At 33.8% G+C, this 26,511-nt stretch overlaps 1 protein-coding gene across 9 annotated transcripts in view; it reads right to left on the bottom strand.

Moving 5' to 3' along the window:
• EPHA5 (EPH receptor A5) overlaps positions 1-26,511 on the bottom strand; it is a 493,180-nt gene that overhangs the window by 451,247 nt on the left and 15,422 nt on the right. For all 9 annotated transcript variants that reach the window (XM_020999825.2, XM_078148799.1, XM_020999824.2 and 6 more), the window contains exon 2: positions 8,440-8,504. In XM_020999825.2, the coding sequence (XP_020855484.1) occupies positions 8,440-8,504 (65 nt within the window). The remainder of the gene's footprint in view (positions 1-8,439; positions 8,505-26,511) is intronic.

Below are 26,511 nucleotides of genomic sequence, written 5' to 3'. Positions count from 1 at the left end.
CTGAATAAGAGAATCTACTACAAACCTTTCTGACTGCAGTCAAATCTGCAGAGAGCACTATTAATGTATTCACAAACCATGCTGACTAATCTAAATTCGAGTTATTTTTAACCTCTAACATATATATAAAGCCATCTATCTCAAATGAAGAAATTTTAAAAATGCCACAATGTTAAAGAAAAGTAAGATTGATAGCAAGTCCATCTGTAAACAAATAAAGTAAACAAAATACCCCTCAAGTCCCCAATGAATAAAGCCCTTACCAAATCAGTACAATTTATCTTCCCCATTTCAATCAAAATGTGATTTAAGATGCCAATTTTCTAGCAGTGATGAGTAAAGGATCATGAATGATCCTAGCAACCTCTAACACACCTACAAGAAAAAGTTTCCAATGCACAATTACTCCTCTGAGTCTAAGATAAAAAGCAGAAATAAAAACAGAGTATATCACACACAGCTCTAATACTCAGAGGACCTACGGAGGGTTTTCCAGTGTGTGCTGCAGGAAGCTCAGAGGAATCAATGGGGAAAAGACTACATACACTAAAGTCAAGCAGGCAAGTATGACTTGGGATCATTTAGAACAATAACACATGGAAAAAAAAAAAGAGCAACATTGGAGGTTCTAAAAAAAAATAATATGGTCCAAAAAGAGATGGTGTTTTATTTCATTGGAAACAGATAGCAAAAGCTTAAAACATCCCAGGAAACAAGGGCATTTATGGTCATGTATACACTATTATAATGTTTTTGGTTGTTGCTGATGTGATATAGGAGCCAGACACATTGCTAGAGTTTATTCTGACAGACTGAGAATAAAATATAGATAAAGAGATGATAGAAAGATGATAGATAGATAGATAGATAGATAGATAGATTCTATGCATATGATAGATTTTATATAGATATATTAATGTATATATGTATACATATATTTACAAATGGAAATCTTTAATGTAGGAATTGCCTATTTTTTACACTGGCTTCATGAATACAGTGACATTCTTTCTAATAGTACACAAGGAAATTATACCAACTATGATTTTAAATTGCAATAATGTTCATGAATCTATGGGATATGACTTTCATCATTTAGGAGTAGATGTGATAACGTATGAATGTCTTAACTCTTAATATTAATTAAAGTACAGCATGGTGATTTTGCACAAAGTTTGTTTAAAATTCGACTAGCATTTGGATTAGAAACCATACACATTTGATATTCAAATGATGGATAAGTTGGATACCTTGAAAGTTACATATAATACTTGCATCATATGTCCCTCCCAAAATCCTCTTTTGTCCCCATTCCTGAGTAATTTCCTATATTTTGAAGTTCTTTCTCATTGTCTACATGACCATATTTTGATAAAAACTAATTTATCTAGTGTTTTGAGGCTTGCAAAGTGATTTACAGATTAGGCTTAGAGGAATTTTAGGATTCCAAGTGACAGAGAGGGGAAAAAATAGGGAGAAAGGGGAGGAATAAAGGCATGGAGGACAGACAAATGATACAAGGCATGGTGAAGGGAGACGGAATGTCATATGTGGACAATAGCAAGTATTTTGATGTGTCTTGAATGCAGAGTTAAAGAATTGTGTAATTGTCTTTCTTTCCTGTAGATATTAGCTAATGTAGATGTAAGAACCTGCTGAATCAAGGGAAAGTCAACATTGTTCAATGATATCATGCACATGCTATTGTGAATTATGTGGATTAATTTCTGAGAAGACTAATGCAATGATTCTCTTCCCACATTTCATGTAACCAAGACTATATTTGATTTTATTCATAGACTAATGTTTGGAAATTTTATTTCTCTATTGACTGTTAGCTTCAAGTTTATCAATGCCATTCAAAAAAATATCTGATTTTTTTCTGATTGTCACTTCAAGCTGAATCTCTCTATTGTTTCCCAGAATTGTGACTGTGCTACATCATTTGAAGCTCTTTCCTCTTGCTCAGTGTTCATGTAGCCTCCTCATCCCCAAACCAGGTGTTAGATGACAGAGTATTTTTCATTCTGCCTTTGTATCATTAGTTCACAATTTGGTGGTTAATAAAAAATGCTTATAGGATCAGATACATTTGGAATGGATAGTTGCAGCATTCCTATTCTGTAGGTGACATGTTATTAGTGACATTTACCTACAAGGAATCTTTGACTAAGGTTTGAAAATGTAATGTGACAATTTCACACAATCAGTCTAAAAGCATTTATTAAGCACTTACTAATGCCATACAGTCCTTGGCATTAGTAAGTACTTAATAAATGCCCTTAAGAATCAAGTAAGTATACTTGAATCAAAGAATTGAACCCAAGTCATCTGCCTCTAGGTTCAATATACTGAAGTAAGGGTTCATAATATTTCCATTTGTTCCATGTGTGATGAAATCTATGAACTCCTTTTCCAAATATTTTAATTGGAAAAAATAAAATGCATATGATTATAAAAAATCAATTATATCAAAATATAATTACTAAACTATCAAAAAACTAACCTTATGAACCCTAATTTAAGAATCAAAGAACTAAATGTACCTTTAAAAGAAGCTAATGTGAAAATGGAATGGTGCATAAAAGCAAATAATCTTACAATTTAACTCTACAAGATTCTTTCATAGATTTATTTTTTGTTTCTTTTCCTTTCCTTATTTTTTTTCAATATGGACAATGTAGGGATTTGTTTTGCTTGACTATACATATTTGTAAAAGAATTTATTTTTCTTGATTTCTCAATAGATAGAAAAAGAGAGAGGTGGGAGGGAGAAAATTTGATACTATAAATAAAATTAAACTGATTTTTTTAAAATGTGAATTTTAATATATTTATTAGTTAAGTTCAGGGTGCAAATATTGTGGTTATTTAATTATGCTTTAGTAATAGCTATCAATGCCATATATGCAACATAGCATTAAATGTAAAGAGAGAAACAAACAACAAGGCACTGGATTATAAACTCAGATTTGAAGCACCAAGTTGCAAAGTTACGAGTGTGTCATTCAATTTATATGAACCTAAATTACCTCATCTGGAAAAAGAGAGGGCTGCAATGCATTATATTTCAGGGCTAATCTTTCTCTGAAATGCCAGCATTTTAAGTTTCTACAAAAAGCTTAACAACAGAAACAAAAGACTGATCCAGAAACAAAGACCAGTGCAACAGAGACATGTATTGTATGGATAAGGGGAGGATTGTCCAGACAGCTGCTATGTGGTTAAATTTTGAGGCAAGGAAGAGGGATGGTAACTATAGGAAAAGTGATCAAAGGGAATGCTTGAAAAGACATACCAAAGCTGAACTTCAAATGATGGGGTATGGTCCAATTTCAGAGAAACAATAGGGAAAGGGAAGCCAACTTGGTATGGGACAATAAGGAAAAAAAATGAAGTAACTGTTTTTTTGGAAGGCATTAGCAAACTTGCAAATACAAGTGGCAGCCGAGCAACAGGCCCTCCCAACACCAGCTCTCTAAGAAAAATCAAGAAAAAAACCTCAGCTGTATGAATTAAGCAAAGAGACCATTGTTCTGGCCTTGGTCTTTTTAGCCATGTACATTCATATTGAAAGCCATACTATCAGAAAAAGCATTACTGAACAGTGTGAATGTCCCTTCTCTCTCACCTATTTCAAGCTATAAAGGGGAAAAACAATTGGTAAATTGCTTAACTAGATGTTGAAGACTAATTGGCACAATGGTTGATCCCTACATATGATTTTCCATTTCCAAGCATGGCCCACAATGCAGCTGATACCTAGAATGTTGTCTCTCATCATGTGTTTCTTCAAATTCCGGCTTAAGTAACATCTCCATTACAAAGCTTTTCTTGATTCCACAAATTGTTATCATTATCATCCCAAATAGATTAATATACATGTAATTTGTATTTTTTTCCTGTGTTCATGCTGATTCTCCCCAATAGAATAGAAACTCCTTGAAGGCAGAGACTTTTTTTGTCTTTGAATGTTCCATCTCTAGCACAAAGCCTAACATATAGTAGCTACTAAAATAATTTTTATTGGATTGAATTAAATCAGAGTAAATTGAGTTAATGCACATTTTTTTCATTTGTCTACAATCAAATGTAATAAGCTGTCAGCTTTGTCCCTTACTCCACTTGTTGTTGTTGTTGTTGTTGTCGTTGATATATACAGGATAGTTATTTCTTCCCAGAAGTATGTAATTATACCAAAGAACTTCATAAAATTACATTGACTTTAGAGCCAGAAGATACTTCAGAGACAATCTAGAGCAGCTCCCCCATTTTACAAATGAAAAGTCAAGAACAGAGAGATTAAATCATTTTACTGAGATCATCCATCTAATTAGGTGGGAAAGCAAGAAGTATCACACACATCTGTCTCATGTATTTTTAATTAAGATGATCATCAACATAAACATTGCCTATTACAAATGAATTGTACATTTGATTATGTTAATAGTTATCATTTTCAAGAAAAGTGCCTCAACTAAATTTCCTTCAAACTATTTCCCAAAATTTACTTCTTTGAAATGTAAATTTTATATGAAATTTCAAGGCCAAAGGTCTCTTCTGAAAATCAGTTATCAAGTCCTACTAAATAAAGAAATTTCAAAGCATACTCTTGATATATTAAGGAAAAATGCTCTCTTGTGTTTTTAAGTGTCGTGATTTTTAAGGCCCCTTCCAATTTTAAATCTGATTATTCTAATTCATGAAAAATGAATGCTAAAGTTCTTCACTCTATTTTACATCTCCATAATTTTGTTTTATGGTAGAGGACTACCTTTAGCAATGCAGATAGGCAACTACTCATCGAATTGGAAGGGTCACTAAGAGGCTGATTGATTTGCCCTATCACACAGTCAGTTAAATTTGAACCTAGGTCTTCCTAACTCCAAGGATAGTAAAGGTGTGCTGCACTAAATGTATAACTACTAAAATTGTCATGAAATGTCTACTGTAATTCCTAAATCAAATATAGGCATTTCCAAGAAAAGTATCCCTTGATTCGTGTCAAAAGACATTTACAAGTTTTTTGATTTGATTTGTTTTGTTTTCAGGCAGCCTGAGACCTGTGGCATAGCACAAGATCAGGTTTTAGAATGGAAAGACTTGGCTTTGTCCTTTCAGTGCTTGTATAGGCATAAAAAGCCATGGTCTCCTAACAAGTGATGTAAGCTGTCTTTTTCATTTTCTTTGCCATTAAAATGGGAATAATCCCTGCCTGATTAACCTCCCAGTTTGGGTTTTTGTTGTTGCTGTTGTTGTTGTTGAAGAATGCACCACTGTGGCAGCTTTGGTATTGTAAACAGGGAATTATTTTTGTACCCAGAAAAGCTGGTTCCATAATTATAGCTTTGCCAACTCTGCTGTGGGACTTCAAGCTACACACATTTCTAATTTGCCCTATTTTCCCATCTGTAAAATTAATGATAACTACTCTGAATGGGGTTATTTTACATGTAAAACAAAACAATGTATTAAAAACTATCAATTGTAAAGAACTAAGAGAATCAATTATCATTACCTACTATTTGGTCATTAATGGCTTTCACACTCACCCACAGAGCATCATCTAGCACTGTTTTATATCTGCTCAATGAATGGCAGTAGCACTGTTGAGTGCAAATGGACTTAGATGTGGAGTCAAAAAACCTGGGTTCAAATCCTGACTTTCCATGTGACCTTGGTGAAATCACTTATCCTCTCTATGACTTAGTTTCCAAATCAGAAAAATGATAATGTTGTCGTAGATGATGTTTGAGATTTTTCCATCTCTCAATCTTTGATTTTACATTCCACTTGGTGTAATAATTATCTTTGTGTCATATTACCACCCCAAGCTTCATGAGGGCAAAACTTATTTTTTATTTAAATTGTGTATCTGCCCAATACAGAGCAGAGTACTCTTTGCAAAGAAACTCAATATATTTCTTTTGATGAACTAAAGCAGCTTCCAGTCCCTGAAATAAAATTCAAAGAGTTGCATGGCCATTGTGTAACATATAAAAAGCATGAGTGGCTAGAGTGAGTAGGCAACTATTATGTGAATAATGAACTTTAATACAAAAACTGTGAGCCAGCACACTAACTCCACTACATTTCTGATTATAACAGCAAAAGGTCATACTTCTGAATCATATATCATCTAAAGAAAACATACATGAGATGAAATTTGAGTTCCCAAAGAGTATTTCTATATTGTCCTCAGTTCATCTTTAAAGGAAAAAAAAATCACTGTCTTCCCAATTTTTACTCAAGTTAATGGTAATGTAAATGTTTCCCTAATGAAATTTTTTTTAATTGTGCTTAAAAGACAATTAAAAGCCAAAATAGCTTAGCCTGAGCTTATCCATACTACAATGGAACGTTTCGTGACTCAGGCTTGAAGAGGTTCCAGCTTCAAATCCCACCATGGATACATATCCCATGTCATCTTGGGCTAGATATTAGCATCTCTGGGCCTCTGTTTTCTCATCTATAGAATAAGTAGTTTAAAGTATCTGCCCTCTGAGGTCTTCCCCAGCTTTAAAACTAAGTTTCTGTGTCAATGTTGTGTTTATTCCCATTATTATTTTTGACTATAATAAATGTTATTCTCTAGATTATATTTAAGTAATAAAAGCATGCCATCTGAATATCTGAAACACAAATAACAGCTCACATTTCCATAGGTTCTTATGGGTTACAAAGTGCTTTCCTCACAGCAATCTTATGTGACAGTACAATTATTACTAGCCCTATGTTACAGATAAAGCAGCTGGAGCTCATGAAAGTTGAATGCCTCTCCAAGATTGCACAGCTTGGAAGGAATAGAGTTAAGTCTTAAACCCCAATCCTCTTGACTCCAGATTTAGTGGTGTTTTTTTCATTATGTGATGAATGTACGTGACTATAAAAATGACTGTGTTTGCTAGATCATTTCATGATGCTGACTTTCAAAGCAGCAAAGACTTTGCCAGTGAGTATAAATAAGTAAAGCAAGGATTTTGGCCAACTTTTCCTACAACGGAACCTGGTAAACTGAGACATAATCCAACAATTTAAAATTGACAAATTCTATTTCCTCATAAGCCAAATAATTTTAAAAAAACAATTTTGATTGTGTTCCTGTTATGCCTTTATTCTGAATGAATGAATAAATGTAAAAGCATTTATTAATTGTTTATAATATGTGAACCATTGTGCTAAGCACTGGGGCTACACGTGCAACAGAAGACAGCTACTGCTGTCAGGTGACTCATACTCTAATAAAGTGAGATAAGAAATATAGAAAGGTTGATCTGCAAGGTAAATGGAAAGACCTGGACATGTCAAAAATACAGTGTCAAAGTACATAGCAAATCCCATTAAATACTCAGGATGTGTCATCATGATTCAATAGCCCTTCTCAAGCAATTAGTGAGATAAGTTAAAACACCAAATGCCCAAGTTATTATATCAAGGAAAACAAAAACTATCTGACCTCTTAAAGTAAAAGTAAAGTCCAAATGTTCATTAATTATGAAATATGGTCAGTATTATACATCTGTTTTAGAACTTCATGTTTTCTAACTGATGATTGCAGCAAAAATGTTTAAATTCATCCCAACTTGGGATTTTTTTTCAACTAGACAAAATAATTCTAAAGAATAACTTTTTTAAACTTATCATAGGATCCCTCACTTTAAACAGTATCCCTTAAAATTAAAAAAAATGACAAACAATTAGTAGGGAAGGAGATTTTTTCCCCCCTTAATGGAAGGGGAAAAACAAACAAACAAATAAAAAGTTTGATTAGTTACTAAAAGTCATTCAGGGCAAATATGTTCTTCAAAAATTCCTCTGTAGAAATAAACAAATCTCAAGAGAGGAACTTTAAAGTATGATTTAGCTCCAGACTTGAGAAATTTTCCCTTAGTGGAACACCATAGAGGAACATAGGTTCTATGTTCCTCATTGTAATGAATAAAATAAAAATAGTTAGGTTTTGGCTTTAACTCAACTTTTTTTTTTCATATACAAATAATTTAATTCATTTTTTATGTTCTATGTGATATAGATGTGTAATAGTAGTAAACCACCAATCAATTAAAATGTTCTACTTTTCAATATTTTTCAATAAATTAAACCCAATAGTTTGGTAATAGCTTTCCTCTGAAGTATCTTGTCATTTCACATAATTGTGACAAACCTCTATTAAAGCATCACAAAATAAAATTAGAAACTTGAATCAAAATACCCTCCTCATAACAAATTAGTAAATAATGCAACCAGAAATAAGCTATAAATAAGGCCTTCCTTAGCAGACTTTCCCCTCCAAACCCACAACCCCTCCTTTGTTGTTGTTGTTAACTCCTCCTAAAAGGAAGTCTCTTCTGGGAGTTTAAAATCGTCACGTGTATCTTAACATAGAAACTACTCATGCAGCTTGTTACTTATGAGGAAAAGAAATATTGAGAGACTTACCCCATTTTTTGGGTAAGCAATCCATCCCAGATCCCCCATTACTGTGCGTGAGTCTAGCAAATTCACTAAAAAAAGAAAGAAAGAAAAACATCAAAACAAGAATGGAAGAGAAGTCACTATTCTCATAGCTTCTGGAACTCTGCCTAGTGTTTTAAGAACTGATATTAGATTAACCATTCATTATAAACAGAAGCATTTTAAAAGAAATTATTTCAGTGATCCAAGATGTTAACACATTTAAGTAAATATTTTAAAAAATTAGTACATGCTGCAAAAATTGAAAAACAGTTCATTCTCAATAGTTATTTTTCCACATGACTTTAAAAAAATATTCATACTTTTTTTTTTAAATAGGAATCATGTTACAAGTCGAGACTATATATTTCTGGGTTAAGCTGCAGCCATAAGATTATGGCTCAACTCATTACATTTTGCTCTAGAAAGCTGTTATGGAAACAATTAGCAAACAATTTACATTAAATAGCAATAAACTATTCCCAAACCTATAACACTTGTTGTGGTATTACCCAAAATCTGTAGTTCAAATAGTGAGTGTAATTAAGAAATAAATCTACACACACTTAACCAAGCCAAGTAAAGTGATTGCTGCTCTTGTGGCTTTTGCTACATTTAAAGGTCTGCTACATTCTTTGGTGTTAGTCATCTCATTTATAGAGTTAGCTATGGTATAAAATATATCAAATAGAGGAATATTCTATTACCAATTATGGTGGCAATAGGGAGAGAGCAAGAGAGCGAGAGAGAGAGAGAGAGAGAGAGAGAGAGAGAGAGAGAGAGAGACAGACAGACAGACAGACAGACAGACAGACACTATAGAGAGAGAGAGAAAGAAGAAAAGAGGAAGAAAGGAAGAGAGGGTGTATTGATTTAATTAAACAACTTAATTTCTTTTTTTTTTTTAACACTATAGTGTCAAGGAGCAAGCTATTATACAAATAGCTGTCCAGAGGTGTAATGATCTGCCTTCATAGATTATAGCATGGCCTAATTAATGATTACCATATCAGTCAGCATGACTTGCCACTGAGAAAATAGGAACTGAAATTCTATTCATAAGCAAAAGGAAGAGAGGCAATAAGCATTTATATGATGCCTGTTATGTGCCAGCTACTGTGCTAAGTGTTTTTTTAAATAAATTAGAAAATTGAGGAAACTAAGACTAATATAGATAAAGTGACTTGCCTATAATCACATATCTAATAAATGTCTGAGACCATATTTGAATTCAGGTCTTTCTAACTACAGGTCTAGCACTCTATCCACTGTGCCGCCAGAGAGGCTATATCTGTGATTATTCTGTACCTGGCCCACTCCACTCACTCAAAGCTCCAAGTGTGAAATCCCTGATAGGACTGGGTTTGAATTGCCCAGTGATACTTCTGTGACCAGCTGTGTGACCCTGAGCAAATCACACAACTTCTTTGGGTCTCAGTTTTTTTTCCCCCATTTGTAAAAAGAAAAGAATTAGACCAAATGGCTTCTAAGTTGCCTTGAAGCTCTACATCTATGATCCTATGCATATATTTCATATCCTCAAGAAGCACAGAGTCTACTAAACTACAGTATGCTTCAAAATTGTGTTCAACAGGAAGAGCTATAATTTGTTGAAACTATCTATGAAAAATTAATTTGCAGTATAGGGAAGCAGAGAGGACAGTCCTATTGAAGGTGCTGGGAAGAAGTAGGTGTGTATCCCTGTAAATCTCAGTCTCTAGCCTCAAAGCATTTGGGAGGAATGACAAGAGATATTATAGGACCAGAATGCAAGAGATTGTGGTCAGAGATGTTTATACATCATACTTCTGGAGATAATTAACATAATGCAGAGAGCTGACAGTCACTCTAGGGACAAAAGCTTACCCTCCAAGGGAGGAAGTATGGCCTTCAGGAAGGAAAATATGTTTCTCCAGAAACATAGAGTAAATACCCTTCACCCTTACTTTTTATTGCTCCACTAGGTGTTTTTTTTCCATCATATGACTACTTTACTGCATTCCCTTGGCATTAATATCTGAACTAAATTTAGATCGCTAATTTTAGGTTACTGTGTTTATTCCTCATGATATAACAGAAGTACTATACAGGAGTTGAACTACAGGATAACCAGCAGTGTGTTTGCCCATCATAATGACTTAATTGTATGTTCACAAAAGGCAGAGAAACAGCTTGGGCATAGAAGAAGATGCCATGGATTTGGAACCAAAAAGATTTCAGAATCTTCACTCTGACACATACTGAAAGGGTACCCATCACTCCTCATCTGTTAAATTAGCATAAAAATATGTGTACCAGTCACTTCACATACTTATTGTGATGAGGACATGTTGCACACCTTAAAGTATATTTAAATATTAGTCATTATTATAGATTTTAGTTTTAGAATACTGGCTACAAGTTACCAATTTTCTTTCAGCCCTTAGCAACACAATAATACCAACTCCTAAAATTTAGATATGACCAGTTCACATTCAGCAGCGTATCTATAAATATCCAGTAGCTAGGCCAAGTTCAATTAATCCATTGGTGATATTATCTTGTGGCTCCACCACTACCCGCCCCAAATTTTCCATATAGAAATAAAGCCTAAATATCTGAGGCAGCCCAATAAAGCATTGGGATTTCATAGGAAAACTAACAAAGAAATACATTATCTCTTCCAGGTCCCTACAGGCCAAATTTATTCACTCTATATAATATCTATGGAAATAATAGTATGACCTAGATGTCACTATTCCTATGATGTTCTTTTTCACTTAACTCAGCAATTAAAAAAAAATAAGACACTTTTGAACGAAATAATTTGCAATTGTGAAATTTAGGAATGTATATCCTAAATCCACTATTGAATATATAAAAAAGGATTGTCTTATTTTTTTTTTAACAATATGACAGTCACTAAGCATTCTCTAGACTACAATTATAGTAATTAAATTGTTCGGAACTGTATATATGCTTGTTGTAAATTGCAATGGATGAACAATGAATATTGATCTTCATTGTACAACTTAATTAAAACTTGTCCTGGAGAAGCCACTAATGAATGTAATTAGAAGAAATGTTTGATACCACAGAGTTACTTTGGAAGACATTAATTAGATAACCTTCCAAGTTGACTTCTCTGTTTCATTGTCTAGTCCTGATAAATATTGGCTATTCCACCCACATAAGGCTTCAGTTCATCTAGAAAAATTGCTCCTTCAGGGTCAATGAATAGTTAGTCTGATTGTTAAAAGAATGCTTAGATCATTAAAGAGATCGGCAATAAAAATGCAATTCAGGAAACTACTCATTGGAACCAGTAACTGAATTGTCAAATCAAATTTTATAGCTACCAACTCTACCCCTCAAACAAAACAAAACAAAAATGAGAAATAAGTAGGTAGTGTTCCATAACAATATTAGACCAAGTTATAACTTTAAAAAGAATATCAATCTACATCTGTGATACTATTTGGAATTAAAGTATTAAAAAGCTAAGCTGCCAAATCTTACTCTTCTGTACTTCTAGAATGATTGGGGGAGGAGTGGATTAGTAGTCTGGATGAAACAAGGTACCGCCTCCTTATGTGTTTGACTACCTTCTACTCATCAATGTCTTCAAAAATTCTTTAGCAAACATCTACTTTGTACAACGCACTGTAATACATGTGAGAATTCAAAGCAGAGATATAACCCAGGCAGTAGATAGATTAGACTCCTTGGAGCCCCAAAGACTGGAATTAGATCTTGAGTGTGATGCTTGCCAGGTGTATGAACTTGTGCAAGTCATTTAAACTCTCTAGATCTCACTTGTCTCATATGGAATGAAGTGAATTAGATTAAATGTCCTCTAAGATTCCTTCTAGCTCTGAATCTATTATCCCATAAATACAGGTCAGGCTGTCAAGGAACTTAAAATCTATTAAATAGGAATTGACTACATTAACCAATCCATATTTTAAAATGTAAGTATACCCTGGCAGCCTTAATCCTTTCTTTTATAGAAAACTTAGTGCGAAAGTTGTTTTTTTTTTATCTCAAATGTGATTTTATTTTTATATGTAATCCATCATGTTGAAATAACTTTTACTGTTGGGGTCAGCTTGAGTATTGTTCCCAACAACGTCTTAGTGTCCTGAGTCTCTGAGTGGTTAAATTACTTATCCATACAGCTAATATGTGTCTGAAGCAGGATTTCCACTGACACTTGCTTCATTCAAAGGCCAGATCCTATCTGTAATACTATAGTCTCTTTTGGTATGAATTACGCATATTAATTGGTGTTCTTTTTCATACTCAGGTATTTTTTGAATAGGGAGAAGGTGAGAGCTGATTTTGGACCATGGGCTTCTTTGGTTGGCATGATTTCTGAGTGGGATTCTGTAGTAGACTTTAGACAGCTGCATGGCAATAAACAGGCAGCCAGGAAAAGAAATAAAAAGACATGATAAAGATTACAGAAAGACAATGTGCCAGGGATAGAACTTCTCTATCTTGTAATGTCATCTATGTCCTTGTTGCATTAACTAACCCAAGTGTCACCTGTAGACTTGCTGATGTGTGTTATTACATCTGTAGCATAATAGCAGATAATTCTATACTGCTTTTAGGTTGGCAAAACATTTTATGTGCATCTTCTTATTTGGGATTCACAACAAATCTTTAAGGTAGAAAGCAAAAGTAAATTAAGCCAAATTTTCCAGATACAGAAAATGAGTGTCACAAGGGTTGTAAGTTGTCCATAATCATATAGATAATAAATGTTGGAGATGCATTTGAACTCAGGTCTTCCTGACTTCAAGCCCAGAACTTTATCTACCATATGAAACTTACTGAAATATTATTGCCTTGACTGAGGTAAGAAAATGTTCACTGATGAAATTGATGAGCATTTATGTTTTAAGGACAAAGAAAGGAAATCATGATTATTATTCTACTCCTTAATGAGCAATATAATGCTACTAGATCTCTCAAGAATGTGTGATTCAGTAAAAAGGGGAAGAAGAAGAAGAAGAAGAAGAAGAAGAAGAAGAAGAAGAAGAAGAAGAAGAAGAAGAAGAAGAAGGAAGAGGAAGAAGAGGAAGAGGAAGAAGAAGAAGAAGATGAAAAAGGAAGAGGAAGAGGAAGAAGGAGAAGGAGAAGGAGAAGAAGGAGGAGAAGGAGAAGGAGAAGGAGAAGGAGAAGGAGAAGGAGAAGGAGGAGGGCCAGGGGGAGGGGGAGGGGGAAGAGAAGGAGGAATAAGAAGAAGAAAAATAGGAGGGGGGGAGGAATAGGAGGAAGAGGAATAAGAGGAGGGGGAGGAGGAGAAATAGGACAAGGAGGGGAGGTGGAGGAGGAATAGAAGGAGGAGGGGGAGGGGGAGAAACAATTTAATGTAATAACATAATTGCAGAATCTACTATGGAACACCCTATATCCATCTCTTTTTTCTCCCGTATAAATTGAGACAAACTAATATTTTCAATTTCCTCTGAAGATTAAAATATTTTTTTATTTTTGCAAATTCATTCTTTCCAATTAATTTATACCAAATTCTGCAAAACAAATAGATGAAAAGTTCAGATGGTGAGTGATATACTTGTAACAGTGCTGAAGGCTAAAATATATGTGTGTGATATTACGTAGGGTTGAGTTCATTAAAATAACATAAATCCAAGTTCTTTACCTATATAATAATAAATGATTCTGTTTGGCATTTATATTCCCTTGCAACTCAACTTCAAATTTTCTCTGCAGGATGTTTTTATAATCTATTCTAGTCAGACTCGCCTACTTACTGTCTCCCATATATAAAAATGCATTTCATTTCTTTCTTAATATCCATAGATTTTTTTCTTCTTTGCTTTGCTCAAGTGTTTCCTTCTATATATGGCTTTTCCTGATTCCCTCCTCCCTCTTAAGCTAATATTGCTTTCCCCTAACCCTTAAATTACTTTATATTTATTTGGATATATTTTTTATTGCCTTACCTGCATGAATATTTGGAATTCCCCCACCCCCACTAGAACATTGGACCAAGTTGTTCCTTTTTGTTTATGTATCTCCTGTAATTAACACAATGTTTCCGTATAATAAACACTCAATAAATTCTTATTCTGTGAATGAATTAAATGGTCTTCCTTCTAGAAAGTAAGGAGAAAAGTCACAATTTAACGGTGACTTGTACTGTGTATGATAGATCCTTTGAGTGCCAAATACCTTTTATCTGTGTTAAAAAAGTAAGGTGATCATTCTCCTAGAAGAGAAAGTAAAGGACATTCGAAGTACACTTCTCCACTCTCTAAGTAATCATGAAGAATGCATTTTTCTTTTAAAAGTGGGTTATGGGGGAAAACCTCAATGAGAAAACAAAGTTAAAAAAAATAAAAGAACACATAAAAGGGAATGTTGAGCTATGTGGGGAACTTGAAGTTTGGCTAAATGTGACATGGAGAGGAAAGGGAAGAAGGATTACTAAACATGAAATGTTAAGTAGCATAATTCAGTTACTCATAAAGAAGAATGAATTTGACCCCCTGTCAATGACATAGGCTAACTTTATAAAGAAATACTAATGGGTGTACAAAGATTTCAAGTGCAATGTGTTTTTTTTTTTGAGCTGGAAGGAATATTATTTATCTAATCTCATCCTTACATTTTACCAATGAAGAACTGGTGCTCAAAAATAATAAGTCAAGTAGGTAATAAGCATAAGAGGCTAAATTTAAACTCATATCATCTGACTTTAGATTCAATATTCTTTTCACTGTACCATACCATTTTTTTTGTGAGGCAATTGAGGTTAAGTGACTTATCCTGAGTCACACAGCTTGTGAATGTTATCTATCTAATGCTGGATTTGAACTCAGGTCCTCCTGACTCCAGGGTGGGTACTCTATATACTGTGCCATGTAGCTGCCCTAGTATCATACCATCTTGCTGGTCATTTTAGGCGTGAAAAAGTTAATGTGACACAAAAAGGAATTAGGCAATGGGTGCTGTTGGATATTGAATAAAGAATATTGGATAAACGTTTGTTGATCTTATAAGAACAATGTAGAGTTTCCTATCTAAGCAGCTGGGTTACCTAGTGGACAGAGTACTAGACTTGGAGACAGGAGGATCTGAATTTGAATTCAATCTCAGGATTTACTGACTCTGTGACTCCAAGCAAGTCATTTAACCTATTTTAACTCATTTCTTCATCTGTAAAAATGGAGATAATAACAAAGACACAGTTACTGTAGGAATCAAATAAGATAACATTTGAAGTGCTTTTTAAATCTTAAAGCCTTATTCATGTAATATTTTTGTTATGTTGTTAGTGTAGTCATTGTCATTATTTTGATCATTGTGGTTGTTGTAGTAGTGGTAGTGGTGATAGTAATAATTATTGCTGTGAGATACATTCAGGACATGTCAGAGATCATCCCAAGAATGATCAAACCTAATGGCTATTATACATTTCTATTGATTTTCCTGGTCACAAATATTACGACAGAAGGAGACTACCGGGAATTCTTAAGGAAATTCAAGTTTAGGGCAAGAAATTGATGGTCATGAGAGAAAAAAAAGTTTTGTTTTAATCATTGCTTCTAAAGAATGTATTGGCTACAAAAGAGAAATATATGTGTGTGTATGTATCTACATATTTCTAATGTGAATAGTGTGATCAATAGAATCTTTTTGAGAATGGTATTTGAATTTCTAAATCATGTCTTTAAAAATGGAAAGATGGACTAATGGTCAATAATGAGTATACTCTGTCAGAACGTACTTTATTCTCCATCTATCTATCTATCTATCTATCTATCTATCTATCTATCTATCTATCACATATCTATTTAATAGACTGTGCCATGAAAAAGTCAAATTGTAGATCTATGCAACAATTAGTAAAAGACAAAATTCAAAGAAAGGGTCAATGATAAAATCCATGTCCTCAAATGTCTACATGCAAATTAACAATGCAGGAATAGCAAGTTAAGTGAGCTAAATGTCTCAACATGAAGAGATAAATGTGGCTTCATAAATATCACAGAGAGTTGGTGGAAAGAATCCATGACTAGACTATGATTACAAAAGTGTGTGCCTTTTATAAATGGGAAAAAAATAAATTCAACATAAGAATGGACTGTCATTATATATTGATTTATATTCTTGCAAAAATTTTGAAATCAGGATTGTAATAGAGACAAATTGAATGTAAACAAACGAGCAGAATCAGAGATAATTCTTTTTCAGAGTTTACTACCAACCACCTGCAAGCAAAGAGGTAAAGGATGACAGGTTAAGGAAAGAGATCAGAGGCTCAATATAGAGGCATGGCATAGTAGCGAAGGGTAGCATAAATTACCTAGGCAATTACTAGAAGTCTATCTCTGCCAAAAGTACAGCAGCTAATAATTTACTGACTTGCCATAATGGCTGTTTCATCTTTTAAAAGGTAAAAAATAAAAGAAGTTCTGCACCTGATTTTTACTAGTAGGAAGTACCGGTTGATGAATAGAAGTGATGAGAATTTTGTTGGGGGTGGTGGGAAGGAAGTAAAATAGTCACTTTATCTTAGACTCTGTAAGAGCAATGGGGAAAAAAGTCATAGCTCTGACATGCACAATGGATTTTTGGATAAAATATGTTAATAGCTAAGAGAAAGGATAGGTGGAATCTAATGGCCTACAATGTTCAAAAGAAGTTAGGTTGGAAGGGAAGTACTCAATAATAATAATAATTTTTAAAAATACCATATATAGACAAAAATTCTGATGAGAGCAACTTGTTTCAAAAAGACATATTTCTGCACAATGAGTCATTAACTACCTGAAATTTTAAAAGTTAAATAACAAAGATGGAAAAAGTGCAAGTAACAAAAGATGAATACAAAAATGTGCCATAGTCCTATAGAAGAGCAATGGAGGTGTTAAATCTCAGAATACGTTGAAATTTTCAAGAAAATTGAGGATGAAATAAATCATGTCTTTTTTATTTAAATCTATACTGGGGAAAATAAGATGACCAAAGAAGGATTAAAGTCACTATTTAAGTGGATTTGCCAATAGCAACTGAACTGAGAAAAGGAATAATTTCTGAGCTTTTATTTTCCATCTTTTTTTTTTTCTGAAAAGGAGACTAATCATTGGACTTGAAAGGGTAAAATAAAAAAAATGCTTAACAAATAGTTGATTCCTTAAATTAAGTTTAAATAGAAATAAAACACCTACCTGCTCTGGACAAAGTCAAGTCATGGGCCAAGATGAATTAAATCTCAAGATATCAAAAAAAAAAAAGGTATAGGTGATAGTACTAAGGTTGCAGATGTCACAAAGAGAACATGGTAGATAGCAGAGTCAGAATTCACAAAGTTCTTGAGTTTCTACCTTGAATCTAACAAGAGGATCCTTGACAGAGTAAATGTAAAGTCTCATCTTTGGATTCAAAAAATCAATTTCACAAGAAAAATACAGGGGTTATTAGGATATTGAAGTTATTTCAGTCCATGTCCTGTACAAATTGTTGAAGAAAATGCAGATGTTTAACTTGAAGAAAAGTAGGTCCAAGGGAGACATGATAGCTGTCCTATAATATTTGAAAGATCATCATGTAGAAGGAAGGAAGGAAACAAGTGCCTAGCATGTGCCAGCTACTGTGCTAAGTGCTTTGCAAATACCTTATTTGATTCTTACAACCACCTTGTGAGATCAGTGATATTATTATCTCTTTTTTACAGATGAAGAAACTAAGATATTCAGAAATTAAGTGGTCCCAGGGCTACACAGCTAGTAAGGAAGTTGAATATGAATGCAGATCTTCCTGACTCCAGGGCCTGTATCTATCCATTGTACCACATAGCTGCAGAGAAAAACAAAATGAAACGAAACAAACACAACAAAGCAAAAACAGAGCGATGTATGGAAAGTATAAAGAGTCATTTTACATTTAATATCAGGGATATTAGCAATTAGAGTTATGCGAAAGTGTAATAGACTAGATTGAGAGGTAGTAGGTCTCCCTTGCTTGATGACCTTAAAGCATAGCTTGACCACTACTTACTCAGTATTCTTTTCTTGGATATTAATTGGCCAATGGTGTCCCTTCAAACTCTAAAATCCTGGGGCTCTATTACTTACCTGATTGTCATTCATCTAGTTATACAGAGCTTTAGTTATTCCTGAGGGAACCACAAGTCATCATCAAATTTCAAACAGTAAATCCTGACTTTCTAAGAAACTGAGAGATCAGTTCAGTGTACAAAGAGAAGTATAAATCTGAGGATCATATATAGTTTTAAATTTTGTTCCTCAAAGCTTGGCACCTTTTAAATGATAGGCAGGAAACCACAGGGCATATACTTGTCCATGCATATTTTGTCCTCAAATGTAAAATGAAGCCAATGAAAACAATTAGAATAAAATGGAAAATATATGCAAAGCTGATGCTCTGTTTTGAGTGAAGCTTTACCCTGGTCCCTAATTATCTCTAATGCTTGATTGAAATATACAAAACTGCAAAAACAATCTATATAATCATTAACTTTCTAGCCTTCAGGGTAGGATAAATGATGATGAAGTTGAAACTTGCACCAAAGCCTTTTTTTAAGATAACACACAAGGGAGGCATTTGCACATGCTCATATGGAACATTTTCAACAGGCCTGCATGTATTAGGAATGGACAAACAGATGGGTGAGCCTGGAATAGTTCATCTAAAATGAGCAGTCACTCAAATTTTCACTAAAATCATGAATTGTACTAATCAAATAAACATCACCAGCTTTCATTTTGATAAAATCTCTGTACACTAACTTATTTCTGTGGCTTATCCAGAGAAAGAGACTCATCTAATCTTTTAAGTCACTTCATGGCATAGCATTTTTCCCATTATCAATCAAATTTTGATCAATATGTTCAAAGAAAAAATGTCCTAATGTTCCTAGTGGGGGCATGTCATCATTTTAGGACAATTATCTGCAACATGAAATATCTGCTTGATTATACATGAGAATAAAAGTACATTGGATTTAAAATAGGGTGGGCTGGAGATCTCTAGACAAGTCACTAAAGCACTGAGCATAGCTTAAAGGAATAGATTTAATCTGATTCTGTTCTATTCTAGAGGAGTCGTAGAAATATAGGTCTTTCTCTAGGTCACCCTGAAGTTTTAGATCTATTTTGGTCCACTCTTAGAGTACTTTAGAAGTATAAGAAAATCAGAATTATGGGCCTTCTCCAGCATTCACCCAAACACACGTGCGCACGCACACACACACACACACACACACACACAAGCACATATGCACACATGCACACACACACACAAAATTACACCTTTGAAGTCAAATCAGGAAAACCAGGTAAACTGAACCTCGTTCCAATATTTGTTATTTTACTAGTGGGTTATTATTATTATTATTTATTTTAATGTGATACATTATTTAAAATTTTTAAAGGCCACCTTGAGTTAATCTTTGCTCCCTGATCCCAAGTAAATTTGACATTTTTCAAAAAAACACAACTTTTTTCAGTCAAAAGCTCCACAACCAATTTTAAAAAAAACTTGTAAAAGGTCTATTTGGTTGACATAATTCTCATGCTAAATGTAATGCATTAAAAAAATGAACTTTAAATTCTCTATAGTCCTATATGTTAAAAATGCCAAAAAGGCAAAGGCATTCCACGTAACAAACACCTTCTCCTTACCATCTACACAGAATTTACAAGATGAAATATCTTGTTGACAGTTGAATCCCCCAATTCCTTGACCATTCCCTGCTTAAATTAAGCTTTCAATCACCCTCAGAGCAGTAAATCCTCTGAGTCATTAACTTTCTCCTAGTGACTCCTGGGATGAACATTTGGCATTCATAGATGCATTTGACACACGTATATTGCCATTTACTAAAACATGTAGAGGACTAAGAAAAGGTATGACATTGAAAATTCACCTACCACAACATAAAGAATTGAGGTCTCTTCATAGAATAAGCATCTCTACTTGTTCCAAAGCACCTTCATTTGAAAGATCAGTGTTAAAACTCCCCCCTTCCACTAAAATTCTCCTTCAGTGTGTAATTGGGACATGGAATTCTGGAAAGATCTACCAATGGAGTGCAAACTTCGAGGATGTGCCTGGCAATGGCCTATTGTAGGTATGAGAAGCAGCTTGGCTAGGTTAAAAGATGCAATTCAGTGGAAGACTGACCATAAGTCTTTCATATTTTGGTTTAGATTTTGTCCACAGCAGCTTTCAAATTGTAGAAAATCTCAAGTGTAGAATAAGAACTGACATCAGGAAAAACCTTGATTTTGTATAAGTGATAGGGAGCTTAAGAGATAACAGCCTCAGCTAATCTAAGCTTTTATCTTCACATTCACAAAATACATGTTTACATGTTAATTTATACTCTAGGAATGCTGAAAGAATAGATATTAAAACCAACATCCCTAAAAATATAATTTTGACTTGTGGCTTTGTAATCTTTTAAAATCATTCCTTCTTTCACATTACTATGAATAGCCAAATAATGTATAAACTATTCTGTAAATTATCCTATAACTCTTAAGTACCTGACTTTATTTGCAGATTTGGTAGATGCCTAGAATGCTATATTACTTTCATTCTGACCTATTATGTGAGGAAAAGTAGTACTTTTGATAGTGGGTGACGTAAAATCATTATACATATATGTGTGTGTGTGTGTGTGTGTATACACACATGGATATGAACAAAGATAGATTATATATGAATATACATACACATAAAAGTAAGCAAAACACATATGAAAGATTGAGGGAGTCTGAAGGAATTACTAATAAAAGGATCCAAAAGCGTTAGTCCAAGTAAACTAGCAATAGGATAGCTAAGTATTTTGGAAATTCAGTATATACATATGGATATGTATATGACATATTACGTAGTACATAACATCCCTTGCCATATGGATTGGGAACAGTTAAAAGGACTGTGAAATCCTCTTAAGATAGTTTTGAAAATACTGTTTTTTTCTCTTCCTTTATCATTTTTGATATGAAGGATATACAACTGCATGGATCTGAATGAAAAATTATACCATGTACAATCTATAACTAAAAAATTGACCAACAAACTAGCAAACAAAACACAAGCAATTCCCCCTTGTCCATGGTTTCTTAAGGAAACACATGTGGAAAGCATATGATCCATAATGTCCAAGAGGGAAAAAAATTTCCCCACAGCCATCTTCCTCACAGTAATGCACACTAACAGACACTTATGAGACCATGGTACACAAAATCTCTTCATCATCATAACTTCAATATCTCATTCCTCATAAATCTCTTTTGTCTATTTTATTGCATTGATGTTAGTACTCATTTTCCTGTTATTTTTTCCTGCTGTGGTAAGAAAGTTCATAAAATTGTAAATCTAAAGTACTCCTGAAAGTAGATGACAGTCAAAATAATTCAAGAAACCAAAAACAAATGAAAGAATTACCCCCCCCCCCCAAATGCAACCTAAGTCATTCTGGAAGAGCTGGTTTTTATTAGTTATTTTCCTAGAGTCTAAAACAATTATGCCCAAAGAAGAAAGAAAAAAAAAAGAATTCCATATGAACAAGGATTGACTCAAGAATAGTATTGTTTACAAAAAGTGTTTTAGAGAAAGAGAAATGGAGAAGGAGAAAATCTGAATGCAGCAAAAGGAAGACATTAGTTATTTTGCCATTTCTGTTAAAGGGCATCACTAGAGGCTTCTGGAGAAAGGATGGTAACTCTCCTTTGTAAAACTCAATAAATGATTATTGAAATACAGTGAATTACTAGCTAAGATCACATAACTAGCTAATGGTCAGATCAGGACTTTCACTTATAATCCCACACTTATAATGGTGACAGGTGGTGAACAGCTCTCTGACCCTTCCTGTACTTGGTCTAGTATTTACTATTGTGAGAGAGTCAAGAATAGTCCATAGGCCATAGGCTACTTTTTTGACTAATATATACGAAGTAAACCCTATACAATGTCAAATTCACAATAGCCTCAGCCCCAGAAGTACTAGACATTTCTTCTAGTATTAACAGCAAAGACTATTGAAGGGGTAGAGGGGGGGTAAGCGTGTAAAGAAAGTCTCATTGTGTTGAAGACCAAATAAGTAGTTTATTGTTAGCCAAAGGAGTTGAGATACAATAAAACAGATTCACTGAATCATAAAGCAGGAATGAATCTTAAAAATCACCTAGTCCAAGGTCCTAATTTTGCATATGAGAAAACAGATGTCCAGAAAAATTAAATAGCCTTACCTGATTCCTTGTCCACATCTGATGGTAGTCTCTTCCTTCTCATATAGCATTTCTTATTATATGCACATGAACTTCTCCTTTCTCTTATTACATTTTACCATGTATCATACTAAATTGTGTTTATTTTTTCCCTTCTGTCCCCTCTTTTAGGCATTGCCTTTGCTGATTTTCACCATTACGTGTCATGTTTTTCACAAGGTCTTAGACAGACTAGGCACTCAATAACTATAACTGATTTGATTTCAATTAAATTGAACTGAACTGAACTGAAAGAAGTTGAATTGAATTACTCAAGGTTACATACTTAAAGATCTGAAGCTGTAGCCCAGGTCTCTTGACTCTGATTCCACTGTTCATTCTGCCATAGCTTGCTGCTTCTACTGAGTTTCCCATACAAATAGGAATCCTCAATAATGCTGCAGGAGTGACAGTGACAATTAGAGTGATATTATCTTAGTATTTCCTATTCTTTCCTTCCAGAAGGCCTCTCTCCACCACAATACTATCTGGTGTAATGCACATTTCTTGTTAATGCAATCATTTTGGTGTATTAAAAAAAAGTCACCAAATAGCATGTCATAAGCATTCTTCCTAAAACAGGTTCATTTAAGGGGAATTCATAGAAAACAGCAATGGGATAGAATGAAAAGATTTTTATATTTGGCATGAGAGGATCAAGGTTTACAGGTGCTCTGCCACTTACTAGCTTGTGATTTTAGGTGGGTCACAGTGTTAACTGGTCTTAGCCTTAGTTCCTCATGTGTAAACTAAGAAGGTTGAACTAGATCATTTCTAAGGTCCCTCTATGCTATAAACCCATGATGCTAAGAGTCATAGATTTTACAGATGATTATTATTCAAGTATGGCAACTAGGTGGTGCTATGGATAGAGTTTTGGGCCTGGAGTCAAGAAAGCTCATCTTCCTGAGATCACATTTGGCCTCAGACACTTACTAGCTATGTGACCCTGGGTATGTCATTTGCCCCTATTTACCTCAATTTTCTCATCCATAAAAGGAGATGGAAAAGGAAATGGTAAATCACTCCAGTATTGCTGCCAAGAAAACCCCAAATGGAGAGTCAGACATAACTGAAAAAAAAAAAGACTGAATAACAAAAATTATTTAGGTATGTATTAGACTAGGTCCCTTCCAACTTTGAAATTCTTTGATTTAATAGTATCATGTAATAATGTTAGCTGTAGCTCAAAATTACAATAAAAACAACTGTTTTTGTATTTAAATGGTAGATTCTTTGTCACAACAGAGGAACTTGATTAGATGATCCTAAAGTTCTTTTCAGGTCTATATCTGTGATCTGTCATCTATAGAGAAAACATGATGGTCAATTACCATCTACAACTACATATTCCAATAATTAGATGTGAGATAGAATAATTTTTGTATAAGTAACTTTTAATTTACAAAGGTTTAAGATAGAAATAATCTATACATATAAAGAGAAGTGAAGGAAGTCTAATCTAGAAACATTGCCTCCTCCCAATTTAGTTAAAGGTTCCCTCTGTTCCCCAATTCAGAATAACTGTGGGGTGAATGACCAAGATTCATGCATTTGTAATGTGAAAACAGTGTTTTACAGAATTACTTTCTAGTCTATAAATCTTGTATATATGTGTATGTAAAAATATATGAACATATACATGTGCATGTGTAACCACGTATGTATATATATATCTATGCACATAGGTGTGTATTATATGAGTATTCTACAAGATAGAGAAATGTATTCTACTTCACAAATATAAACAAAGCTGTGGCTGGAGCATTATACTCCCATCTTCCTTTCTATTCCCAGGACTGTCTGGAGTCCTTGTCCTCCAAATATTACCGAAAGCGGAGCCACTGGCACAGTGAAAAGAGAGATTCATTCCTGGACTCCTGATTTGAGAATTTTTTTCAGATACAGTGTTATAAATAGGTAGGTGCTATGATACAGTTCTATTTTTACTATATCTCTTGTACACTAGAAGTTAAATAGGCTTTTGAACCTTAATAAAAAAACAACCACAAACAAAACAGCTAAACATCATTCATGATAGTTAATTTTGTTCTTTAGAACTTAAAACTATGAAAAAAAACCCTTTCCCTTCCATTTCAGTTATGTCCAATTCTTCATGAGCTACTTGGAGTTTTCTTGGGAAAGATGCTAAAGTGGCTTGCCATTTTCTTCTCTGGCTCATTTTACAGATGAGAAAACTGAGACAGAGTTAAGTGACTTGCCTAGGGTCACATGGCTAGTAAAGTCTGAGGCATTATTTGAACTCAGGAAAATGAATCTTCCTGACACCAGGACCAGTGCTCTATCCACTGAATTATCTAACTACCTCTATGAATAGATTTATCTATATTATAGATAGATCACTATAGATAAAGATAAATACTCATTTTTATCACAGAGACAAACTTTCAGGACGTAGTCCATTGATAAATGCAATACTGCTTGTAATGTATTTCTTAATACACTTCAACGATATAAGGATCTCTGATTTCACTGCACTCTATGCTCCCTCTATTGATGCTGGCAAAAATATCACTATAAGATAAGAAATGGTCTTATTGAGTTGCTGTGTCCAGTATAATTAACATAGTGTGGACAGCTTGGTGATAGGCTTATTTGCATTATATTAGGATGAGCAGAGGTGCACAGACCACAGGCACTAATTCCTTTACCCATTGCATACACTCTCCAAGTTTTGAATACGAAATATTAAAAAAAAAAAAAGAATGGATGTACCAGGGCTTGTGCTTTCCTGGCATAGTCATCAAAAAATTAAAATGACTTGCATTCCATCAAAGAACTGTAGAGTAGGAGTCTAATGGAAAACACCTAGGTGTGCCTATGCTCTGTATATTTCTGTCTGGGAACATACACGTGCATGCATATACCAAAAAATATTAACAGCATTGCTAATGTTTAACAATAAATTAATGTTTAGTGTTACCTGGCTAATCTCTAGCTTTAGCCTGACAGGCTCCTCAACAGCCAACAGAAATCAAAAATCAAGAAATATTACCTCTCCTCTAGCCTACATATGTGAACTGTTTAATTTACCGTATCAATCAATAAAAACATTTTTCTGAAATTGAAGATACCTCAGGTAAGTGTTTTCCAGTGTTTTCTTTGACATGAATATTTGATAGTTCTTCTGGATAATGTCCAACAGTCATCCATTTATTAAACATCAGCTCTGTGTGTGTATGTATATGTGTGTATGAATATATGTAATAGAAATATAAAAGTGAACCCAGGTTATTATTATGTTGAACATTTGTTAAAAATGCTTAAAGAAGTTAATTAGATTATGTATTAGCTACTAAAGTTCATAGGGAAATGGTAACTCAAACTAATTTAATATGAATCAAATTGTCATGTGAAATCTTCAGTTCAGAAGAGTTACAAGTATGTAATGTTTAGTTTGAGAGTTTTGCAGTTCTTTGTAAGCATTACTTTTCAAAGTTTGGATTGTGAGATAGAAAAGATAGAAAAATATTTACATCATATTGTAAAAAGACTCAAGAACCAAAAATGTTGTTCAGACTATCTCTTGGTACTTCTGATTATTAACAAGATGTTGTGTTCATACCCTGTCTCCCATTTTAAAGAAATACTTTTAAAACATCAACTTCATATTGGTATTATACGAATTAATCAGGAAGAAAAAAAATCTTTCATTTCTTAGTATTAAACATCAAAGAAAAATAGGCCAATGGTATATGACAGATTTTTGTCTTAGCTATCACTGTGAGAAAATTCCCACATGCAACTTGATAACTAAAATTCTCCAACTTAGAATAAT

Source organism: Phascolarctos cinereus, unplaced genomic scaffold, assembly GCF_003287225.1.
Source record: "Phascolarctos cinereus isolate Bilbo 61053 unplaced genomic scaffold, phaCin_HiC Scaffold_9;HRSCAF=440, whole genome shotgun sequence".
NCBI lineage: Eukaryota > Metazoa > Chordata > Mammalia > Diprotodontia > Phascolarctidae > Phascolarctos > Phascolarctos cinereus.
The sequence above is the reverse complement of the archived record's forward strand: the minus strand, read 5'-3'. Positions and strand labels throughout refer to the sequence as shown.